Here is a 26,402-nt window from a genome sequence, read left to right on the forward strand (position 1 = left end):
GTTCTGCATTTCTTCAGCCCAAAACCCAAGGTAGCAATTACCCGTTCTCTTGAATTCTTAGGGAGCACTGGACAAATTATTCAAACTGCACTGCCTAGTATTACAAGCAAAACCAGCAAATTCCAAAATAAGCCTTCAAGCTCTTACAAGCAAGTTGAAGTTGTGTTGGAAGGCAGGGAAGGAGGGGCAATGCAATACACTGCCAGATGCTATCCATCACCATAAATCTTTTCAGACCCATGTTCCAAATTCCAGTTTTCACAGCTTGAGTTTCTTGAATTTCCAAACAGAATGTTCCAGAATCACATACAGCATTATGAATTATATACAGCCTGCAGCCTGTAAGCATTTTTCCTATATTAGCTCTGAATTTACTTTGGTGGAAGCTAGTTGGAAGAAAAAATTAAAATCAGTCATTCCAGAAATTCTAGCTTCACTTGAAAAAAAAATTCATGTGTATCCAGGGTATTCATGCTTGGCTCTGGGTGCTAGGCTCAATTTCTCTCATGTATATGCAAGTTATTTTGTTACAGCTATAACCTACACAGGTGATAGCAGAAGTGAAAAGTCTCTAACAGATGGATATCTGGATGAAGTTATTACTAAATACTAGGTTTCTCTTTCCTGTATGATCCTTCTCCAACAGAACTGCTTGTCTTCCAATGAGTAGCTCCAGTTGTAGAGGTCACAGTGCTGTTTTTTCCTTTTCATGATTCCATACTAATCCACATTTGTGTGTGGTGACAGTGGCAGGGGGAAACAGAGTCTCCCAGCCCAAACCATGAAGACCAGCAGGCCACTGGCAGCTGCCTTTACTTTCCAAATTTGTTTTTTAATACATCTCTAAATTACCACACGTTATGAGGATAAATTTCTTAGATGTACTATTCAGAGGCTTTTGCATTACATTACATTATCTAGTTTACCTGTGCTGTTTGGTTCAGTAACTTTATAATTCCCATTTTCTTTTTTACCAGTTACAAAACAGAACAACCCAAACTAAACTGTGGGGTTGTGGCAGGAACTTGACACATCTGAATAACTGGCTTCTTATTTTGGAATGAGTAATCAGAAGGAAAAACAACAACACAGAAAACCTAGCTAACTTTGAAAAAATGTCCCAAGCAGAGTTAGTCTGTCAAGGCTTATCCTATAGCTATTTGGTTCAGGATAAACCCCAAACATCCCATACCACTTCTGCTCATCAAAGATGGTGAGGGACAGACACTGAAAAACACACAAAATTATTGCCACTGTTAATAAATTTTAGTTTGTGAATCTGGTGCAGTATTTTGAGATCCTTCACTTAAAAAATACAGTGTAAGTCTGTTAAGGAAGTTAATATTTTATGAATTCATCTTGGAAAGAAGTTCAAGCCAAAGTAAACACTAGCAGAAGCATGGCCAATCCAGAGCAACTCAACTCAAGCATATACAATGTTCACAAATATATAAACATACAAATTTCCAGGTATATAGAGCGCTCTCCTGCTTGTTGAGACTGTATCTGGAAGACAACACATTTTTCTAAGCTATCACGACAGTAAAGCTTGACAATTTTTTCATAGTTTCTTATACAATGTTAGAAATTAGAACAGGTAACTGTATTCTTGTGAAATAAGAATTCACATTTAGGTGTAAACATATGGGCAAAACACAGATTATTAAGGGGAGGAACCTGAGGGGGAACAGCAGAGTGCCTGATCAGCTTTCAATGATCAAAATTTCTTCTATAATAAAGAGTATTTATACCCCCTCAAAGCAGTATCTTGCTTTGCAGTTCAAAAATCCTTGTTGCCATGGGAACTGCAAAAGAAACCAGTTGTGACATAGCAAGGCTATAACAGAAGCAAGTCTACTGTGAAATGATCAACAGTCCAGGGTTTTGTATAAAAAATGCTGGAGTATTTTCAACCTGAAAACAAAATGCTGCCTCAAATCTTACTTCCAAATCCTCCTTCCAACAAATATCTTGCAAATTTTCACGAAAATATAGACATTGTTTATACAAAATGAAGTGAATTTGTATTTCATATCTACTACATCCAGTGCAAAAAAATGTCTACTTCCATATGTGTCTTTTCCAGATATATTTGGTACAAAGTGTACATTAGTGATTTACATTACTGTACTTTATGTAGAGAGACTGAGCAAACAGATCTCAAAAAAACAGAAGAGACAAAGACAAAAGCACACACACAAAAAATAATCCATAAAAAACTATATAAAGGAGGACTCCTAATGCAATTATATAAAACAATATTTCAAGGGTATACATCCAATTTGCCCTTTGTATCTGTTCTCACCAGGTAACAAAAATCAGGGCTTGATTACTAAATTAGAACATCGTGCCTATTGAGAAGGCTGTTGGCACTTCAAAGCAAAGTGAAAAAGCAGTGTCAAACCCAGAGTCATGCAGTTCCCACTTGAACACAAACAGTTAGCAGAAGTGTGAATAAAAAAAACCCAAGAGGCTGATCAAAGGATCCATGTAATAACATGGAATTCATACTTTCAAACATAACCCTTTCAGTACCCCATTATAATCTTATCAAGACACTAGACTTATTTTCCTGTCAAATATATGTATTATACAAAATGTCTTGAGAATACCACATGATAAGTACTGCACTGAAATGATGTGACCTTTAGGTCACATATCCTGGTTTGTGACACAACAATGAAGTTGGGGAGAACCCTGAAAAAAGCAGTTTTGCAAAACAGTTGCCTGCAAAAACTGCTTTTATATGTCAAAGCAGTCTCATATATGTTTAGAATACTTCTTAACATTACAACTACTTAAGTATCAGATTATGACTAATTTAAAAAGAATCCTAGGAAACTAGGTACAAGTCTTATCTGCAGACTGGCTCATGGCTCCAGCTCGCTTTGCAGAACCATTAATTAGGAAATACATTCTTTTTTATCTGTTCTAACAACACTTGCTTATCAGACAGCACATTATACAAAATGTATTATCACTGAAACCAATTAGTTTGGATTACCTTCATTTCACCCCCCTCCCTGGAGGGCAGATAAAAGCAGCTATCTCCATTTTGGCCATGCCCACTCTCCTTTTTGACCTAGCCTGCACACTCTAGCACAGAACTGTACAGGTCTTGCAAAACGCTTGGACTAATTATCAAGTAACTGAGGCTATTGAGAGTCATGGAAGGCATTCCCAACAGAAAGGGTAGTTGCCTGGGAAATGGGAAATGCAACAGGCTTTTCTTTTTTACCTGTCAAAGCCATAGAGCAAACAGGATGAAGGAGAGGGAGAGCAGTGATACCTGAGTCTTTATTAAAGTCTGCAAAAGTATTTAAACTGGTCTCAAGAATTCAAGCAATCTACAACAAAGTGAACCAGTTCAATGAGAAAACCTTAAAAAGATAAAATTTTACTTTCAGAATAGTGTGGCATTATTCATTTGACAAGTTTTTAAAATTAGCAAAAATATAAGCTTCCTTAAATGGGTTGTGGGGTAAGAAAGTAACTATTACAGTACCATGTGGCATACTAGAAATAGCAAAAAACAAAGGAAAATATTAAATCTTCTAGATCATTTTAGATGCACGTATCAGTCCTTCAGTTAACACTGCATCTATTTGATGAATCCTTTTTCCAGTAACAAATATTCTATTTTTCTCAGATTCATACACACATTCAGAAGATGTCTTCACTGCCAGAGATATCTGAGAGACTGAAAAGACTGATGTCCCAAGCCACTCTGGAGTGCATGTGCGAGGGGCAGGGGCAGGTCAGGCCTTGCCCTGGTCAGGCAGTGCCCTGCCCCACACCCCCCACCCTAGAGCCCGTATCCCAGCCCTGCTGTGGCTGCCAATTCCTGGCACACAGAAAGCAATGCTCCACACCCCACCTCTGGAGCCCCTAACCCAGCTCCTAAGTGGCCAAATGACCTCAAGTCCCACCTGGGGGAAGGGCCCAGGAAGGCCAAGGGGTATTTAAGGCAAAACACAAAGCAATCAGATATCTTGACCCTACTTCCTCTTGGAATTTTTATCTCAATACCTCTAGAATCCAGGAGTTGGTGCTGTTACGTGTCCTTTTCTGGATCTTTTCTGTCTTTCTTCTTCCAATTCCCTCTTCTTGGAATTTTAGAGAACTTACAACTGAATTGGCTTAGAGTTTGCTAAGTTGAATGGGCCAAGTTAATGCTTCGAGAAGTGTTTTATGTTGATTGAATGCTGCATTATACCCTTTTCAAAGTTTCTTTGATTTTCTAAAGTTGCCAGTAAAATTCTTTTTGTTGTTTTGATCTCTTGAGAATGCCTTGTCAGTATTTCTCCTGTGGGTCTAACTTAAGAGTACCTGAACAACTGTAAGCCCTTTCCAATGGCTCATCCAGCGAGTTGCTTGGGGCCTTTACAGCATCCAAACCTTCTGATTTTCTGGCTCAACATTTCTCTAAATTAGTGTGCTGGGTTTGGCTTGGAGAGAGTTAAATTTCTTCATAGCAGCTGGTATGGTGCTGTGTCTTGGATTTGTGCTGGACACAGTGTTGGTGATTCCAGGATGTTTTTGTCACTGTTGAGCAGTGCTCACACACAGTGAAAACCTTTTCTGCACCTCACACGGCCCTACCAGTGAGGAGAATGGGGCTGCACAAGGAGCTGGGAGGGACACAGCCAGGACAGCTGCCCCCAGGGTTATCCCACACCATATGGTGCCATGCTCAGCATACAAACCTGGGGGAAGGGGAGATGTCTGGAGTGACAGTGTTTGTCTCCCCAAGTCACCGTTACGTGTGGTGCAGCCCTGGCTGTTCTGGAGGTGGCTGAGCGCCAGCCTGCCCATGGGAACTGGGGATGGATGCCTTGTTTGGCTTTGCTTGTGTGCACAGCTTTTCCTTTACCTACTGAATTGCCTTTACTTCAACCCACAAGTTTTCTCACTTTTACCCTTCTGATTGTCTCCCGCATCCTGCTGCTGGAGTGAGTGAACAGCTGTGCAGCATTTAGTTGCCAGCTGGGGTTAAACCAAAACCATCAGTCACCATCATTTTTACATTTTTACATTGCCACCTGTAGAAGATTCCCCAATAGAAAGTAAACCAAACCCCAGTTCAGCCCCATTCACCCCCCTTCACTTTGAACAAATAGGCTGATGTAGTACCATCCGTGCAGTAACATCTGTCTGTGGTTAAAGCAAGCTGTGCTACCACTGTGACAAGTGCCAAACAAGGCTGTCTGCTGATCTGTAGCGTCTCTACAAGGCCATTTGTTTCCAAAATACAACAATTTACAATAGTGAATGTGTGTTGTAATACACATTACAACCTCCTGCAGTTGCTTATTGCTTATTCCCTCCGCAGCCATTGTGATGCAATCACAGAGGCAGGAAATAATTTTAAATTGTCATTAGAACAACCTCACAGAAACAAAAATGGAAACACTAGACACAACACCTATCACAAAGATAAATTCATAGTAAGGTAACAGTGCATGCAGCAAACACTTTTTTGGACTATTACACAAGTCAGGGTCCCCACAGAGTGAAGAAATCAGTCTTCAAGTGCTTTATATTCCATATATACTACCTACAAAAATACAAAATACAAATAGATTTCCCAAGGTTCAACCAAAATTCTACCACATATTGCAGAAAGTTCTATTTATTTCATAGTAAAAGTTAAATAGACCTAAAAATCTTTATGATGTGTAAGAACATTTTAAAATACAGCATGCTTAGTCACAAACTATCCATGTTTTCTCATTTTGCTGCACTTAATTGCATTCTCTAAAACAAATTATGATTAGATTTTTAGTCACTAGTGACGGATGTTGCTGAGCTAACCTGAACTACTGTTCAAACAATAAACATGAAAATAACATCTTGAAACAATAGCCACAGATAAGAACAGTCATACAAAAAGGGCAGACCTTCCTTTGTAGTCAATTTTTAACACCTGTATTTTAGAGATTACTTTAGCCTGCTTTTCTCTGACAAGAGTAAAAAGCACGTAAGTTGTTCTGGAATCACCCTAAGGTATGTCACTCCAGCGCCTTTGCCCTTGCGTGTTTATTTACATTGCCACTTTTCAGGGTAAATATACTGAAATTTACAAATCACCTCGAGCTTTGTTTTATCTATAGACACTATCCAAAAATCCAGTTTCCAATCTGCACACTGATAAAGTAAGGGTGACTAATGTGGATGTGAAATCTTTTGTGGCAGACTTTTGTAAGCAATCTCTCTCTAGTAAAATATACCCTCGTTCAGAACAGTGCAATATATGGTGGATATAATTACTCATTAAGTGTGAAAGAACATGGGAAACCCAGCATGTATTGCAGCCTGGAGCAATCTGTTCATTATTTATCTCTAATAGCCTGGGTCAGCCACTGCCTCTCGCAACTGTTTGTCTTCCTGTCTACTTAGACCAGAAGATGTTTTAGACAAAGAACGAACTGGGGGTAACTCATTGTTCCTGAGTTTGCTGCGCTGACAGGACTAGCACAGTCTTGCAGCACCACAGGATCTATCCAGAACCACACACTGCACAGAAATCCTCTGAGACGTTTCCCATTGATTCCGCTATGCCGGGGCCAGCTGGGGCTAGCGCAGCTCGGTCCGTGCCCTCCGTGCAGCGAGAGCCGGCCCGGCGCTGTACGCCGGCACCCCGGCCCAGCGGGGCAGACCCACACCACACACCGAGGGGCTCCGAGCCGACGGGCACAGCTGGGAATGAAAGTGCTGGGCCAGCGGCAGCACCGAGGGACGGCCAAAACCCAAGGAGCCCTAAAGGGGTGCCGCGGGCCACCTCACCTCGCATCCCTTTACGCCTCAGGTGCCCCAAACGCCAGGAGAGACAGGCGGTCTTACAGGCGAGGATCCAGAACGTCTCCGCTGTGCCGTTCTCTCTGGGTGACTCCCAAACGCAGATGCCAGCGGGGTTTGCTCTCCTCACCCAGAGCTCCCAGCTCCTGGGCTGGCAGCGGGTGCGCCGCGCTCCACCGCCGCCTCTGCGCTCGCAAACTCGCACTGCGCTTGCGGCTCCTCACCTGAGCCACCGGTACTCCAGCGCTGCCTGGCGCCTCCCAGGCTCGCCAGCCGGGCCCGCGCCGGCAGCCGCCACCGCCAGGGACGCCGGGCCCCCGCCCTCCATGGCCGGCAGAGAGCGCGGCGAGCGGCGCTCTCCCAGCGCCGGGGCGGGCTGACCCCGAGCGGCTCCCGCGGCCGCTCCGCCCTCCCCGGGCCGCCCGGGCGGGGCCGGGGCCGGGGCCGCTCCGAGCGGCGCGCACAGCCCGCGGGGGATGCTGTGGGGACGCGCCTGGGCATCGCCCGTGTCCCATGTGTCCGTCGCTACAGATTTGTTTACAAAACAAACAACAAAGGGAGGGGTACCCAAGCAAAAAAAAAAAAAAAAAAAAAAAAAAAAAAAAAAAGTACTCACTGCTTGTTGTTTGAGGCATTTAATAATTTCTTTCTTTGTGCTAGTCTTCTGATAAGCACAAACCCCTCTCAGATATATACTGAATATTTTCAGTCTAAGTCAGACAAATACATTACTTATGTTCCTGCAATTTTTTCAAGACCTTTCCCTCTGCAAAACCAACCAAACCAACATGAAACTTGTCTTTTAATTACACCTTTTGGATTTTGGGTTATCTCATCTCTCCCTATCTTACACCCTGCCCTGACAATTGTTTTTTTTACAGCTGAGGTGAAAAATCTAACTGAAATACTGCAGCCTAAGTGCTCACTACACGAGAGTAGCAACACTCATTTTTAGAGTGAACAACCTCAACAGACCAGCAGTGATTGAAAATTGTGGAGAGAAGGGACAAAAGGCATGCACCATCTTACTGCTCCATTTGCAAGTGTTTCTCCGGGGGTACACAGCCAAAGCTCGGAGGTCCACAGCGCACAGATTCCTGGGTACATCTGCTTTTCCCAATACTCTTCAGAGGATCTGATGTAGAGTGCATATCAGCACATCTATGATGATTATTAGAGTTTGTGCTTTTAATTTGTTCAGTGTAACTTTCATGACATTACTTTAAATTTAAGACAGAGAAAAGTTCTTAGAAATAGCACTCAAATATGATTGCTACCTAAAAATTTGCCTCTCATGTCTTATCATAAAATAATAAATTATATTTAGAAAATAATGAGATAAATACTTTTTTCTCTATAACACAAAGATAATTCTTTACTTCAAATATAAAACATAATTGAAATAATACATACATCGCAGCCTTGGTAGCTAGAGACTTTCTTTAATATCTGTTTTTTTAGTTGTCTCAGAATACCTGATATGAAAAGGGATTGAAGCATCATGAACTCTTAGCTGTTATCCTACTAGAATCCTGAATAGGATTAATAACCTCAAGAGTGTAAGTTCAAATGATATTTAAGATCTTTCAGAAAGCATACAGCTTCAAGGTTTTTTTTTCACTTTTCACAAATCTATTTCTAACACTTTAAATATATTTATATTTTACTTTCATAGCACCTCTTGATATCTAGTAGTTTTTAGTGGGAAAACAAAAAATGCAGACAAAACCATTAAATACAATAAAAAATGAAGTCTTTATTCTTTTGGCTCAACTGTAATGTGGTTTACTGTTCTTTATGGTAATAGCATTTTCCTGCATGCAGTTCACCGACACACAAGTCAATATTTTTGTAAAAGGAGGAGTCAACATCGAATTTTTGCTTGTGTAAGAAACACAAAATGTCCTGATGTGATCAATTATACAAGTTTGCTATTTAATTCCTGTGGAAAAAAAAACATTGTGGATCCCATATTATATTTAGAACAGTTCTAGTGCAGCATGAATCAACAAGAATAAGAATAGTCTATGTAAACAAACACTGGTAAAGATTTAATGAATAAAAAGACTACCTTGAAACTTCTGATGCAGGCAGTGCTAGAATCTTAAACAAATCCTCCTCACCACATTTCAATTACAAGTTATATCTATTTGGAAGCAAGTGCATTTTGGACTCAGTTTGAAACTTATTTCACATTAAAATGTGTGCAAAAATACAGTACTAATAAAAAAGCAGAAACCTAAAGCTACCCCATTCTTTCCTTTGTTTCTTATTTTGTGAAGTTCTTGAATTAAAAAGTGCTATGGATAGAAAGTAATAAAAGTGACAGTAACATCAACCTGAAGATAATTCTCATTTCTTATTTTATGTACAAAACGCTGAAAAATAAAATAAAATGGTATTTTTTACAGTATTTATATTTTCTTAGAAAATTCTATCCATGTAGTTTTCAACAGATTTAGCAGTTTGCAACATATCCTGTACAGTCTGACTGTGCACCGTACAGTAGTCACCTAAAATTTTAGAATGCAAAGCAAGAAGCTCTTAAATAACTGCAAACTATTGCTTGATGTCGTGGAAGAATGATGACCAATTGAACAATTTATTTCACTTAACCACTGAGCTATGGCTTCCCATATTAGACTCTTAACAGTGGAAGGAGTAAAATTACAGCAGCAAAGGCAAGATAAACATGCATCAGTGATAGCTTCCAAACTGTCTATAATGGTACAGAATACTTCATATTAGCTGTTGAGAGATTGCAAATTACACTTACTGTGGTACATATTTGATGCAATAAATATTGTGCACATGTCATTATTTGTTTGCTCAAACATGCACCACGGGATAAAATAACTATTTACATAGAGGGTACTTTTTTAATCAACACATACAATGTCAACCTTGCTGAGAGCAGGAGATGACTAAATGATACTGCAGGGTGAGGCAGAACAACTTCATAATCCTTATGTTTTGCAGGTTTTTGGTAAACTCAATTTCCCAAGGTCAGGTAAACTGTTTTCCGCAGAAGAATACTTAGAAGTGGATGCTAAGTCCCTTGGTAAAATTTTTATGCAGAAATTGTTCAACTACTGTTAAATGATTTATGAAAAAATAAAATATCTGTTCTATTACTGTAGACTCTATGGGACTTTACAGGCACATTAAGATCTGTCTGGATGAGATACTAGATGGATACTGTTATTAAGCACCTCAACATACAGAGCCACCCTGAAACATGGAAGTAGTCAGACTGCTGCTTTGTGCGACGTCATGTTTTCCCATGCATGAACTACAAGTGCAGCATGCCTTCATGCAAATCACTTCTGTTTGTACATTATAGAGAATCCGAGAGTAGAACACCTGGTCCTCATACCCCCTTCCCCAACATAAAACCCATTTACAAAAATAGTCACATATAATAGTAAACAACCTGTGAATTAAAAAATGATAAGTTCACCAACACTGATTTTTGTAAAAATATGGCAAATGTGACTGTTGAAATGCTAACAGTGGATACAATTTTTGTACTGTGTGTTTCATGTTAAACACATAGATTCCTAGGTTTGCACCTTTTTTTTTGAACTGGTCCCTACAGTCTGGTTGGCCATTTTATCATCTCTTCAGCAGTGTCAGCTGGTACTAAAAACAACAACCTCCTGTCAAGATGTTACCCTGTTTTACAGAGTTGCAGTTTGATGACGAGGGGTCACTGTCTTGCTATAGGCACTGACCTTATATATATATATATATAATTATATATATATCTATATATGTAAAAACTGACAGTTTGGCATGTACCTCCTACAGGAGTCCTGTTGACACAAATACATACTTTCTCAGGCTGTAAACAGTTTATTACAAACAGTGTTCTCTGTTACTTTTTACTTTCCCTGCTGTCTTTACCTTTATCTTCTTTTTCTGACTTGTCTTTTTCATATTTATCCTTGTCTGGCTTTGTTACACTGTCATAAGAAGGTGGGGAGGTTGTGGATGGGGTCATATCTGTTTTTTCTGGAGTGGAGTTCTCATTTAGTTTATCCATAATCATATCTTCTTTCATGGGCAGATCATCTTCCACTTTACCTTTATCCTGACTAAATATACATGATACTTTTTTGACTTTTTGCCTTAAGAGGTGACGTCTGTAAGCACGCTGAATGATGACAGCAGACACCTCTTCCTGCTTTCGTTTCAGTGTGGTTGTAATTGGTTCATAGGAGACTTTGGAAGGATTGGCTGCCATAAACCGATCTTCCATCTGTATTCTGAGGGCGTCCATCTCCCCACTTTCCCCCAAAACACGCTTTGTGAAAGCAAACAAGATGTCAAGGCAGTGAATTCTGTCACCGCTCACCATGGGTAGATCCATTGCAATAAGCTGGACTTTGTTTGGTTTTGCTATGAGAAGAGGTGGATCTAATGAAGCTGCAAAATCTGATAGTTTACTGAACTCTATGAATTGTGTTGCATCGGGATCAAACTTCTCCCAGACCTCATAAAACATCTCAAAGTCATCCTCGCTCAAGGGTTCAGCACTTTCTTCAGTAGCAACACTGAAGTTCTCCAAAATCACAGCAATGTACATGTTCACCACTACCAGGAAGGATATGATAATGTAGCTGACAAAGAAGAAAATCCCAACAGAAGGGTTGCCACAGTCACCTTTCACAGAGCTCCCTGGATGATCTTTATGGGGGTCACAGTCTGGCTCCCCACTGTTGAGAATTGGGGCGAGCAAACCATCCCAGCCAGCGGACGTGGTGATCTGAAACAGGCAGATCATGCTGTTGCCAAACGTTTCAAAGTTGAACATGTCATCAATCCCAACTTCCCTCTTGACATAGGCAAAGTTGGACATGCCAAATATCGCATAGATGAACATGACCAGGAAGAGCAGCAGCCCAATGTTGAACAAAGCAGGAAGAGACATCATCAAAGCAAACAGCAGAGTGCGGATTCCCTTAGCGCCTTTAATGAGGCGCAGGATTCGACCGATTCTGGCAAGCCGGATGACTCTGAATAGTGTGGGAGATACAAAGTACTTCTCAATCATCTCAGCCAAAAACATACCTAGAAAAAAAAAGTTAAATCAGTAAAGAGTATTATTACATTTTAAAACCACTGCTAAAAATATATTCTACAAGGATTGTGGAACTTTAAGAAGAGTAGGATACTTAGAAAGATTTTTAGAAATTAACCATTCAGTTTTTTTACAATACCTTTGTGTTGGACAAACTGATAACTAGTGTATGTATATTAGCAAATGCTGAGATTAGAGGAATACCCGTTTGTTTAATTGTAACAAAATAATCTCAGTTAATCTGAAGAAAGATATCATAAGCATAGTAGTATTAAAACTCCATGTAGTAAAGTTAGGTTATTTTAAAAAATATGTATATTTTAAGAAAACTGCGACTTCTTAATCAGACATAAAATAACATGAACAGGTTTATTACTAATGACACAGAAATTCCGAATGTAAACAAACCGATTTAAGTTTGTCACAATTCATAGAAGAATAAAAGAATTGAGCATTGTATTATATGCCTCAAAGCAAAAAACCAACTTTTTTGATACAAAAATAGCAAAATCGATTTGCATATTAAGGAGTACTTAAAAGTTAAAAGCCCACAATTTTTACTCAAGTTCTTTCAAGTTTGCTGCTCTAGATAAAGATTAGTGTAGTCATTATTTGTTACTACATCTGCTTCAGCTCTGCTTCTGCAGTGCTCACTCTAGCTCAGGCACAAAGCCTCTCAGGATCAAACAAAACTGAAGTAAGCAAAGGGTTTTACCCTGCTGTCTGGGGTGCATGCATCTACCTTCATAATAGTCCCACACAGACTTTGCTTTTGGATTTTGGATGACTGGACTCTTTCACCCGCAACAGTCACTGTAAGTTCATATCAAAATTGCCTTTCTGTATGTGTAGGAATCTCTACTGATTTCAGAATATAGATCTAATTTCAATCAGTAAAAAAGTAGGAGTGTTTGAAACCTCTTGTTAAAAACTTCTTAGCATACTTTTCAGTTATCTTATGTATAAGACTTTCTGGTGACAAAGTTGAACCAAAATATAAATAGATTTTACATGCCAAAAGTATTTCCATGTTCACAGAATTAGACATTTCATAAAAATTAATTGCTCTTACCTACTATGGAGAGAATGACAACCACAAAATCAAAAATATTCCAACCTATAGTAAAGTAGTAATGACGAAGTGAAATCAATTTCAGGACAAATTCTCCAGTGAAAAGGACAATGAACACCAGGTTAATCCAATATAAAATGTTTTCCATCTCTTCACTCTGATCATCTGTTTCTACCATCATTGTGACCATGTTAAGGCAGATAAGTATCATGATACTGATATCAAAAGCTTGTTTTGTTACAAAATCAAAGACCATGCCTTGGAATTTGTTCTGTTGTAGCAGAAGAAAAAGAAAAAAAAAGATATTTCAGATCAATAAGGCTTTTCTTATATAATGTATTTTTTTGCTTACAACTTATTTCAGCCTAAGGCATAATAGAAAAAGTCCAATTTTTAAATAGGTGTAAAAATAACAGAAAATATTTTTATTCTTACTGCTGGTCGAGGTATAGGCTTTTGTGGTTTCTTTGAACCCAATTTTTTCATGGCATTGTAGTATTTCTTCTGTTCTTCTGTCATAAAAATGTCTTGACCTCCAAAGTAAACCCAAGAGACAAAAACTGGTTACAATCATGTTATCTTTATTGATTACTTATAAATAATACTAATGATCACTCTTGTTCAGATTCTCATCTGTGGGAAAATTTAGGACAGACAAAAATCCTCTTTTATGATTTTTATATTAAGTATTAAGCTACAGAAAGTGTTGAGTTTGGCAGCTGGAACACTGATACCCTTTTAGGCATTTTTGACAAAACACAGAGACTAAAGAGGGTACAAATAAAGATAATACAATGTTTATGATCAAAGTTCAGAAATCCATACTGCTGAGGTCTGTGACATGAAGGTAGTATAGCAAAGAGCTCTTATAGCTACATTTAGCTATTTCAATGGTTAGCCTTTTTATGAGTCAATTAAGGCTTCAGTCTCAAATCCATATCTTTACAAAGATGACATTGAGTATTTTCACTAAGCATGGAGAGTCATAGATTGTGATTTGTCCATCAAACCCTCATCAAGCCAAACTATACGCTTTAGTAATTTAATGTATTTACCATGCAGTGCTCTTAACTAATTTATCATTTAAAAATTTTATGAATGAATCTGTCATCAGTGGACCAAAAATAAGAATTTTTTAATGTTCTTTTCAGAATAATAATGAAGTACTTATCTTCTTTTTCTGCTGGTTGAAATTGTCTATGATGACACCAATAAAAAGGTTCAAGGTAAAAAATGATCCAAAGATTATAAAGATGACAAAGTAAAGATACATGTACAAGTTATCTTCATACTTTGGCTGATCCAAAACCTGAAAAAAGGCATAGACATGACACATTAGTTTAACAGTGAACACAAAATACCTGCTAGATAGAATTTAGGGCTCTATCAGTGTAACCTTTGGTTCCTATGGTCAAATCCTGACATATATTCCAGTGATCTTCAATCTACAAGAAGTTACATTCTTGCAAAAGGACTTTGCTATCAAACCTGATATTTCCTTTTTAAAAATGGCCTGTATGAATGTAGAATAAATATTGAAAACACAATTGGTTTAATCGAGAAAAGTACAGACAACCAGAAACACCAAGTTTTACATCTGCAGAATTTTCTGTAAATCTTGTGGGAGGCCTGTGTTGTGGGCTTGTGGAGATTTCACTGCTACAGGCACTTAGGAAACTGCACAGGATTGTGGAAGAGAGGCATCCAAGCCATGTTTAGACTAAGCATATTTTCTTGGTATAGCTATGCACTGTCATACTACAACAGGACTCCTGCTCTGAGTGCAGCTTACATTAAAAAAAAAAAAAATGGAGCTTTACCAGTATAGTTTATTCAATTGACTACTTAGAACTAGAGGAAAATTTGCATCAAGGGAACAAGAGGCAGGCCAAAGGGTAAGAAAATGCACAGGTCTAATTAAAAATAAGCGCTCTGCCCTAAAGAAAGTAGTCATGCAGCTTGCAGAGCACAATGAAAGTCTTAACTATAAATAAGATCAGTATTACAAAAAAATAACCCCTCTCTGTATTGGTGTCTGTTTCCAACTATAAAGAATGGCTCAATGCATAATGAGAGGAGGAAAAGATATTTCATTGCAATAGGTGTGTTGTAGGATTGAGGAATTTTGATTCAAGTGTACCATAGAGAAAATGGAATCCTTTAGGACTGCTCCTCTGCTTTCCACATTTCTTGTATTTTTCCCATGGTTTCCATTTTATTTAACTACAAAATTATAGGAACTCTTTGTTCTTTCATTTTTACTGTAATTTCTGAAATATATTAAAATTACATTCTCAAATCTTGGAGCTCATACAATCAAAACAAATGGATTTAAGGGACCATACTTACATTTCGAGAATCCACAGCTGCGTACATGATATCCATCCATCCTTTAAATGTAGCCTATAAACAGAGCACAGGTGTTTAGGTCACACTTTTCCTGGAAAATGGCTTGTCAGAAGCATTTTTTAGGAGCTGAAGACTAAGTGTCTTTAGTACTCATCATGAAAACCAGCAGAGTGAAATCCTAATAGCTGACTCTTACCTTCTATTGTATGTTTTATTCATGTACAAGAATTGCAAGCCAATTCTAATATCTGACTATAGAGGAGACAGCATCCATTAAGAACTTTTGTCTGTTATTAATAATATCTGATGTAAAAGTTATTTTTTTTGTGCATGAGCATTAGAGCTTTACTTGATACAGATTCAATGCAGCTAAGGTGTATTAGGGTTGAATTACATTTTTTTTCTCATAGTCAGTATATCCTCTAGGCTTTGTGTTACTTCTGTAGAGTCATGGATTTATCCCACACTTCATAATTCAAACCAAGAATTGAGAGACAAAATTTCTAAATTAAATAAAAAATAAAAAAACTTTTTACTGTTACAAGTAAACAATAGAGATATAGAAAGACAAATAGAAATTAAGGACTTAATTAAGTGGTGACTTACCACCTGGAGCAGAGAAAGGTAACCAAGGCCTACGTTGTCAAAGTTAACCTTCACATTCTTCCACCGGGCAGTTTCATTGTTTTGTATGAGCTCCTCACATTGACTAAAGTTGTTAATTTGGCTGATATCAAATCTCTCATCGGTTGTGGTGTTAACACAGTAGTAAAACTTTCCAGCAAATAGATTTACTCCCATGATACTAAATATCAGCCAGAATATAAGGCAAACAAGAAGCACATTCATTATAGATGGAATTGCTCCTAACAGGGCATTCACCACAACCTGGAGTACAAATGAAACCGAAGAGAGACACTGTAAGAACACAGGCACCAGGATCTTACAAATGCTCCATCAGCCTCTTTCACATGTAACATGCTATTATAATTCTAATATCTGTGTTGCACTTCAATTGTTGAGAATAACAAGTCAGAAAATCAGTATAGAGAAAAGACAAAATGCCAAACTTAATTAGAAGGAAAAATACAAATAGTAGCAAATGGTAGCTTTAAAGAATGGGTAAAATAAGAAACAGTAAAACAAACTTTTAAAAAAAGAGGAAAATGAAGTATTTATTAGTTATTTTTAGAATATTTACTTAATGTATATCTGCAAAACCATAATAATTACAATCACTGATTGAATCAAACAAACCAAATTTTTAATACTACATGTTTACTGGATAAATCCAAACAAGTTCAAATCTATTACTAGTAAATTTCTAATTGACATTAACTTTGAGTCTTTTTAAAAATAAAACCAAGTGATGTATGAATGTTCCTTTGCATGTTTACATTTAGAATTAGAAAAGTAGAAATGTTCAAACCAGGAAAGCTACTGAGTAGCTGAACACACCAGAGCTGTTAGTGTTCAGGCAACTGGGAGATAAAACTTGAAAAACAGACGATTTAATTCCCAACTGAATTTTGGGAAAAATCAGCATTCAGGAAAGAAAAATGTGAAAATGAGTTAATGTGTGATGATGAGCAATGATTAAAAACATGCCAGAATAAAAATAAAACACTGAGGAAAATAAAATTTGGGAGAAAGTATCACAAGAAAGTAGGTCCATTATGAATGAGAATTATTAATTTAATGATGGGATCGATTATGCTAAATTAATTAATTCCTATTTTAAATCTCTCTGTAAATAACTCTAAGACTATAAAATTTGTTAAGTATAGAGCACTGCTAACAACTTTCCCAAAACAACTGAAGCAAATCCTTAAAACTTAAAGTTTGCTTTTTTTTTAATGCAAAACACTAGCTATTGCTTTGATGGGCTTTTTTATACTTCATTTAGCTTATATGATGCAAGTACTAGGGCAGATCCTCTAGCATAATAAACTTATTGTTCTGTTTGAAATACAAATATATAGTGAAGTTCTATGAAGTATTTTCACATTACAAAGTTATAACTGCAACTAATACCATCCATAGAATCAATGAATTATAAAATTAGTGATCCAGGTAGATGAGATTTCATTTCTTGCCCTTTTACAGAAGAGAAAATAAATCCTTTGAATATTAGATAGGTGATGAACCACCATCATGTGTACTATAAAGGAAAATTGGGCTGAAGGAAAGGAGAGATTCCTGTTGTACTTTCAGGGCCCCATTCCTGTCAAAACACTACCTCTTTTGGGTAATACATACTTTGGACAACATTTGAGAACCTATAGGACTATAGTGAAATTGTTGTTATATTTAAATTTAGGAACTGGATCAAATGACGTTGCTTTCGATACAAACTACTCGATGGCTCTATAAAAGCACAGAATGGTGCATGAAGTCCAAATATTCCATGCTGTTTTGTTTGTACCTTTTTTCCACATATTGTAAATCAAATGTTTTAATAAATGGTTATTTCTAGTGGGGAAATTTAAAACAAATCAGAATAGTTTCTTAATCATACTAAAAATCTCCTTAGCAATACCTGTTATAAATTAATAAGCAAAAGTAATATAGAAGTTTACAAGTCAGCATCTGGGTTGAGAGGATTCCCTAACTGACAGATAAATCTCTTCTATTTCAATCATGCTGTCTTATGTTGACAAGCTTGTACTCAGTGCTGTGGACAACATGATGTAGGAGGCCATATGATGTTGCTTGACCTAAGCAAATGAATAGTCTAATAACTATGCTGAATTAGTTTAAATTGGAAAATCATGTACTCACTTATTTTTACAGCACTTCGACTGGAATAATAAATGGCAAGGTCATTTTTCCCCAGTTTGAGAGTATTTTCCAAATATATTAGTCTGTTTTTTTTTTTTAATTGAAAGTTATCTCAATTCTTCTACTCAAAAAATATAAGTAGCTTTCTTAAATGTAATAATATCATCCATCACGAACAATTCTTGAGATATAAAGGGATAGTTAATGAAGTGAAAATATTTGTCCTTGAGCTTTCAGTCTCAGTACACCCAAGAATTCTGTTCCTCTTTGTGCTGCAGCTGCAGGTCCAGTCATGTTCCTTCTTTAATTGCTGGATTTCTACAGCTGACCTACTTTCTCTGGTATTAGTCTGAGTCCTGAAGCTACAGAGAACCAGCTTGTGATACGAATCATTTGAAGACACTCAAAAGGTATGGCTGAGCATCACTGGAAACACTGATCCCGACACCTTCCAGCTTCCACTAGTAGTAAGTCTATGAGAAAAGGGGGCCTGACAGCAAATGAAAGCAGGGGAAGCATAAGAAAGACTTCAAACCCCTTGTTTCCTAGTTGAAAGAAAAAGGTATTAGTGCCTAGCACCATATAGCAGTGCTTGGGATAGAGCATGGACAAATTAATTATATTCCACAGGCTATTTTAATGAAGTACCAAGTGCAAATTAAAGTGTAACTTTCCTAGCAATAACAGTGGTGGGAAGATGCAGGGAAAAAAAATGTTTTTCATAGGGGCAATTTTTTTGTATTATTCACTAGTTTGCATAGGCACAAGTCAAAATCCTAGAGAATAGTACAGTGTGTTAAAAACTGTGTATGTATTGAACAGAACTTCCTGCTTGTATACAGGAAGTATAATGCTCAGTGAAAGTAATTTAAGTGTCTATGGAAATGTATGCATTGTATTGTATTCTCATATTTTCAGTTCATACATGATAAACACCAATGAAATGATTATGTTATGAACAGACATCTTGAATTTCCATGTATCAGACATTAAAATGTTCTCATACTAACCTCTTCATCAACTTGAGGTACTGTATCTTTAAAGACACTAAACTTGGAATTAATTACTTTAAATAAGGCCAAATTCATTACATCCATTGGAATATTTCAATGGTTAATTGCCTAACTAATGAAATTATAGGTCACATTTCTAGTCTTAAGTAATCTAACTTCATCTACTACTTTTTATTGCATTTTTTTGCTAAACTCATAAATCTTCTCCTCATCTGGGTATTGTACAAAGAGATACAGTTGGCAGATCAGGATGAAATCCATAGGTAAAGTTTACACCAACATGGAAGACATGGGATTGACATTACCTATAAACCTTCATGACAAGGTTATTGGGTTTTTCCTTGCAACAATAAATTGCCACTTAAGCAATTTTATATAAAATTTGAAATATTTTTATTTTGGGTTTTTTGTTTTGCTAGTCATTGTCATAAAAGAAACCCCAACAGTTAATATGATTTTAGTGAGATAATACTGATGCTTTAGACAGGCCTTACCTCTGATATAAACATTCCAAATTTTCAAATTTGCTTTAGCAAAGGTCCAGACATTTTTTGGAGGCAAAGAAATGCTATTTCCTGTTTGAATTGATAACATTTCATCAAAGCCCATTTCCTTTTTCATTGAAGTCTCTTTTCTTACTTTCCACACACAGAGGGCATGGCATTTTGTTCAGAAGCTCGCCAGTTTGTAGTTGACTTACAAATTAGCAAATTAGCTTATCACCTGGCGTGGCAAAGAATAGTGATCGCAGGAGGGAGCTCACACAAGGATCTCTTTTAGCTATGGCAGTAGGGTTCCAATTCATGTGCATCTGCTGATGCCCACTATGGCAGTATGTCCAACAGAGAGAGATGGACCCTGAAGGTGTAAGCCAGACATCTTCCTGTGGCTGGAGCTAGAAATATCTACCATGTCTGCTTGTTCACTACTACCCTTGAGAGAAACATTTCTAGAGCTTTTGAGTCATGGCTGAGTACATCAGGTCCTTGTCCATTTCAGTGCACTAAAGAAGCAATTTAAACTAACCTCTGTGACTTTGCACTGAGACAGACTGAATGTGCCCTGTTGGGCAGCTGAGGGTTTCAGCTGTGGGAACTGATACAGTGATAATGAACAGCTGGGGACAGTAACTTCTCAAATATACCAGCAAAATCTAATATGTTTTCAGGCTGCTTAGTGCTCTATAGATTATAATCAACATTTTACAATCAATATGGAAAGCAGTAAGCAACTAGAAATCATAAAACCAGCTCCATCTCTAATATGCTAAACAAGTTTTCTTAAATAGAATGCAATGGTTCTAATATGAAAGAGAGAAGGTATTTTAATAGTGCTAATTTACTTATTAACATACAAATTAATGACAAAACTTTTAGTTCTAAAAGACATTCCCAATTTATATATACACAATACTATGTAAAAGATATAGACTATGTATGATAGTCTAAACTGGTACAAAATACATATGTGCATGCATACATGGATGTATGTGCACACACTTTTAAGAGGAAGCATTGGAGCTTTTTTAAACTGTTCTGACTATAGTAGGATGTGTTTGTATAGGATAAATTCAGTAATATTGCATAGATCCATGCAGTTGGTAAATTCTTGGGCCCTCCATGAAAATATGAAAATGGGGAAAGGCCAATGAGCCTCATTAAGTGTAACAATATGTGCAATAACACATGAATTCATATAAGCAGATGAAGCCTTTTGCTTATATGTTAGTGATAAATGTGAAATATATAGGATGGTAATGTAGCATTTCTGCATGGATTGGTCGTTGATTATTCTGCATGCATTGTTTCTGTGGATGCATGCATTATTTCAGATTTTTTCACGTTGTCTTACCCTCATCCCTTCAAATCGCGACAAGGCTCTTAGAGGTCTCAAAGCTCTTAGTGTCCTAAGGGATTTAATCGCACCAAGTTCTGAGTAGCCCAAGGCATTAGCTGTTAAGCTAACCAAAGAGACCTACACAAAAACAGAAAAGCAATATTGCTCATTCATCTTTATATCCTTCCGATACATATGGTGGGAATGATGTGTGCCCTGAACTTCTGAAGAAGATTCAAGGCTGGACCTCTTTCTCCAGGAAACCCTCTATAATGTAGAAAAATTTTTATGTCAGACAAAGTAGAATAGGTACCTGTTGATAAGATCACGTTGATAGAATGGTATAAAAGTGCCTTCTATAGTCACATAAACCAGTCAACATTTGGTGGGATTTAAACAAAAATGAAGTCACATGCAAAACCAAAACACCCAAAAGCTGGGTGAATTGGAACGGACAATTTAGGTCAGGACTTCCCATGATATCTTCAGAACTTGATAAGAATGTAAATGCTCTCAAAAACCACATCCAGACCTTGCTTTTGGTCAAATGTAACTTTCTAGTGTCCAGAAAATCTTATTCAACAGCCATAGCCACCAATGCTGCTCAGATTTAACCAGACTAATCAAGACTGAGAACCAACTGTTTGTTAGACAATGGTAGAAGCTTCACTGTTAGGGATATCCACACTTCATTACATTCCCTGTGACTCCTTTAACCACTTCATCAATTCTGGCTTGCATAACGCTGGTCTGGTCTGCAGGCAGATGAGTAAATAAACTAGAATAGCTGCAAAATAAATAATACAATTATCTTTCATCAATAATCCTTAGAAATATATTTCTAATAGCCATTGGGAAGGAGTGGCCCTAATAAATCAAAAATAAAATAAATCACCTTCTATTTACATCAATTTAATTCCCTTCCCTTCCATCCTTCCTGCTCTCTCAGTTCCTTCATCTACAAATTGTTCTTTTTGCTTTTTTATTTCAATCTCCTGACTATAGATTAAAAAGAATGCTTCAGCTATTAAATTTTTTTTATTAAAATCATGCACCAAGTTAAGGTTGACATGAAAAACGAATAAAGCTATTTATAAGGGTCACAGAAGTAACTAAACCACAGATTATCAAATAAGAATTAAATATTTGTTGATAAATACAAGTTCTACTGGTCATGGCAATTTACACATTGGATGATTGAGCCAATACATGTTTTACAGAGGTACAGACTCAATCATAAAATACTATATGAGCATATAGTCATGTCTTGTAATAGAATTTGCAATTCTACTCTGGATTTACAAGGTATAGTGTTCTCCAAGCTGTGTGTAGTAAAGACCTCCACTGTAGTTTTAGGAAGATATTTAGCAATTTCTATAGATTTCTGGTGCTTTCATAATGTGCAAATAGGTGATTGAAGACATACCCTTAACTTGCATTCCATGGAATTACATCTGTGGAACTGAGAGGTAAGTTAGGCTATTGGGGATGGAAGGGAAATGAACATCTGCTATATGGTCAAAGATCTGTAATCTTCCATTTATGCTACCCAGCACTTTACAGACATTGTTGGGCATGTAGACCTGAAATTACAATGCACTTCTCACTAGGTCTCCTTCAGACAATGTATATCTGCTCCTTGGTAGTGCAGCCTTTGGAAAATCATGTGGGAACCCATTCTGATGGGGCTCATCTATGGTTCTCTGAACTGTCTCTTTGAAGTCACCCCCATGATACAGTGAAAAGTGCAAGGGTACTGAATAGTACAATGGAACTGACAATACCTAGCAGTATTTTTCTTTCATATTGCACAGAGTGACAGGACACTTACAGTAATTCATTAGAATATTAGAATATTAGAAACAGTTTGAGAAATTGCTTCCATATACAAAAAAAATCTGAACAGAATAAACAGCATCTTTTCTATACCACCAAAAAAAAAATAGTAAAAAGCATAATTTCAAGAAAGAATTACAACTTCATAAAACTAGAGAATTTCAAAAATATCTCTAGAGAAATAAGTATATCCAATTTTTTTCCATTCTGAACAAAATTATAAACCATACCACCCCAGCACTTAAAATAGAGTTTTTGTTGAATAGAACAGAAATCTTATCCTGAAAACATAATCTTCTTTTTTTAAGCCTGTCGTACAGGACATGAAAAAGAATACATACATCAACAATCAGGAAGTCCAGCCAGCACCATGCATTAGTGAAATAGGTTTGAAAGCCATAAGCAACCCATTTTAAAAGCATTTCCAGGATGAAGATATAGGTGAAGACTTTGTCAGCATATTCCAGCATGGTCTTGATAGTTTTACGTTGCTCTATGTAGATATCTTCAAATGCCTGTGAAAAAGATTTTTGAAGATATAATTAAATGTTTTCACAATTTGCAGTGTCATATAGGAATGGCCAGGAAAAAAATCTGAATTGAAAAAATATACATGATGATAAAGCACATATCTTTCCCTCAAGTATAACTTTGGCTTTCACTTAATACTTTTCATAAAGCTGGCTCCAAACAATATTCATCTTTTAGCTGAGCTGAACAGCAATACACAAAACTTACTGTAAGACCACTCTTCAAACTTCATTTTAATTTCCCTCCATGGATAATGTTTGTGTGGCCAGGTCTTGGTAGTGGAGGGAGCTAGAGGGGTGGCATTTGTGGGGAGCTCCTAGAAGTTTCCTCCATGTCCAGCAGAGCCAATGCCAGCTGGCTCCAGGACAGACCCATCACTGGCCAAGGCCAAGCCAATCAGGAATGATAGTAACACTTCTGTGACAAAATATTTAAGACGGGAATAAAAAAAATATTGCAAAGGTGGAATTGCAGGCAGAGAAAGTGAGTGAGAATATGTGAGAGGAACAGCTCTGCAGATACCATGGTCAGTGCAGAAGGAGGGACAGGAGGTGCTCCAGGCACTGGAGCTGAGATTGCCCTGCAGCCCGTGGTGCAGATCATGGTGAAGCAGCTGTGCCGCTGCAGCCCACGGAGAGCCACAGAGATGCAGAGATCCACCTGCAGCCCCTGGAAGAGCCCCGCGCTGGAGCAGGGGTATGCCTGAGAAAGGGCTGTGAACCTGTGGGAAACCCATGCTGGAGCAGGCTCCTGGCAGGGACCTGCAGACCATGGAGAGAGGAGCCCATGCTGGAGCAGGTGGCCCAGTAGGACCTGTAAGACCAGGACTGGTTCAGGCTGTGCCTGAAGGCCTGCACTCCATGGAATAGAGACCCACATTGCAGCAGTTTTTGGAGAACTGTTGCCTGTGGGATGGACTCACATCAGAGAAGTTCATAGAGAATTGTCTCCCATGGAAGGGACCCCATGCTGGAGCAGGGGAAGGACTCCTCTCCCTGAGCAGTGGCAGAAACAATGTATGATGAACTGACCATAACACACATTCCTGTCTACCTGTGCCACTGGAAGGGAGGAGGTAGAGCTGGGAAGCAGGGAGAGATGGGGCAAAGGTGTTTTTAAGATTTATTTTGCTTCTCATTATCCTGCTCTGATTTTGTTAACAACAAATTCAGTTAATAGCCCTAGGCTAAGTCTGTTTTGCCTGTTCCAGTATTTGATGGCTGATCTCTCCCAGGCCTTATCTTAACCCATGAACCCTTCATGACATTTTGTCTCCCCTGACCACGTGTAGAGTTACAGAGCACCTTTGATGGGTACCTGGCATCAACTCACTACAGATAGCAAGGGCCGATTGACATTAGGATTTCCTTTGTGGGAGTTACAAACTTATATTAAATTATATGAGGGATTTAAAAATGACTGTGTGATACAGCATTTTTGAGGAATAATTGAAACCAAACTATGCACACTAACTCAGAAAGCAATCCTAAACAGAGGTAACTGTCTTATCAAAAGAAAACGTATACATTGACAGTGAACCACTGTGCATTGAGCCAAGTGTAGAAAGAATATTATATTCTGCCCCTGCTATGAGAAACTAATTACTTCAATACCTACTCCGTGCACCTGATTTAAAACCGATCGGTAAAATATCTGATGGAATTGTGTTGGCACCTTCCTCCTTAGTTTGACAATTTGAATTGCTGCTAAGTTCATAGCTCAGCTGTGTTTTTATTTAAATGTGTATTAAAAGAAAGAAGCTATTATCATCAATATTAAGACGTGAACACCAGTCTGAAAAAACTAATTTCTTATTTCCATTAACATTATATTTTGAACTTGCCAAACAAATTTTCACAGACCACAAGCAAATTCTTACATGTCCTACAATATATGCCAAATACTTGCAGCTATATATTTCTATTAGAACATACATTAATTGGATATCAAATTCTAATTTGTTACCTGTAGCTATGTGATTAACTGTAATTTTAAATGCTTGCTGTTTAAAATCACAATAGTCACAATAGTTCCACACTTAATTTACCAGAGCACCGCTGCTGAGAAGAATCATGAAGACTATGAAGGTCTCAAACCAGTTGTGTTCAACAATCTTATAGCAGGTTTTCCTAAGATTCCACCAGATTTTCCCCTTTCCTTCTTCTACACTGACTTGACAGCATTTGAATCTCCGTACACACCCTAAATGTGATAATAAATTTTGAGATGTCAGAATAAAGTAAATATTTATTAGGAATCACAATGAATGGTAATCATTTGACTTCTTTCTTATCATAGTGGTACTGCATTAGATCCTTATAATTCTCCTTTGAGCATTTTTGTTTAGTATTTGAATTTAAAGCTTCATATCTTTTGCAATACCTTCCAAAGAAAGAGAGAGAACATACAAGAACAGTAAATCTCTGGCAGTAACTCTGAAAGAGTTGCTAATACTAACAGATATTACGACTATAATCACTAAACTTTTGATTTTGAATAAAAAGAGAATCCTGCCTAAGTCTACACAACTAGGACTATTTATCTTGCCTTTATTTTGCTTTGCCTACCTTCTGTAAAACAAGCTTCTGGCTCTAGAACTTCTTCAGGTTCTGCTTCTGGCTGTTCACCTTCTGGAGGTAGTCCAATATCAACTGTGCTGCCTTCTGATGAACTGGATGCATTCAATTTCTGTAAAAAAAACCTCACGTAATTATTTTTTTTCCAATTTTATCATTTTGAATAGAAATTTATGTTGGAAATATATATAAAAATATTTTGAATGTATTCAGTGCTGTGATACTAAAATAACTTCTTATCTACAATCTATAATGCCAAATTGCTCTACTACAGGTGAGGTCACAAGATTAGAAACCACATAACGTGCATTTTCCCTATTGAAAATATTTTGATATTTTCATACAAGGAATTGCTGAAATTACTAGAGTATTATTCTGAGCCACACATAAGAATTTTGAAGTGAAATTTCAGCAACATAAGAATGGGTGCTCTCCACCTTTTGTACTGTTTAATTATTCCAATCATGTGGCTGCATTTTAGGTTACACTTCAGATATCATATTTTAATACAAATAAATTTCCAACAT

The 26,402-nt window shown here is 37.4% G+C and overlaps 1 protein-coding gene across 1 annotated transcript in view; it reads right to left on the minus strand.

Moving 5' to 3' along the window:
• Positions 1 to 8,534: 8,534 nt before the first annotated feature.
• The window catches only part of SCN2A (sodium voltage-gated channel alpha subunit 2), a 62,991-nt gene continuing 45,123 nt past the window's right edge, over positions 8,535 to 26,402 (minus strand). The window contains exons 20-29 of the mRNA XM_053948415.1: positions 25,867 to 25,987; positions 25,347 to 25,501; positions 23,110 to 23,283; positions 20,948 to 21,070; positions 15,909 to 16,190; positions 15,303 to 15,356; positions 14,125 to 14,262; positions 13,389 to 13,493; positions 12,954 to 13,224; positions 8,535 to 11,871 (exon numbers count right to left, since the gene is read on the minus strand). Coding sequence (XP_053804390.1) covers positions 10,676 to 11,871; positions 12,954 to 13,224; positions 13,389 to 13,493; positions 14,125 to 14,262; positions 15,303 to 15,356; positions 15,909 to 16,190; positions 20,948 to 21,070; positions 23,110 to 23,283; positions 25,347 to 25,501; positions 25,867 to 25,987 — 2,619 coding nt within the window. The 3' untranslated portion in view covers positions 8,535 to 10,675. The remainder of the gene's footprint in view (positions 11,872 to 12,953; positions 13,225 to 13,388; positions 13,494 to 14,124; positions 14,263 to 15,302; positions 15,357 to 15,908; positions 16,191 to 20,947; positions 21,071 to 23,109; positions 23,284 to 25,346; positions 25,502 to 25,866; positions 25,988 to 26,402) is intronic.

Source organism: Vidua chalybeata, chromosome 7 (genome assembly GCF_026979565.1).
Source record: "Vidua chalybeata isolate OUT-0048 chromosome 7, bVidCha1 merged haplotype, whole genome shotgun sequence".
In the NCBI taxonomy this organism is placed as follows: domain Eukaryota; kingdom Metazoa; phylum Chordata; class Aves; order Passeriformes; family Viduidae; genus Vidua; species Vidua chalybeata.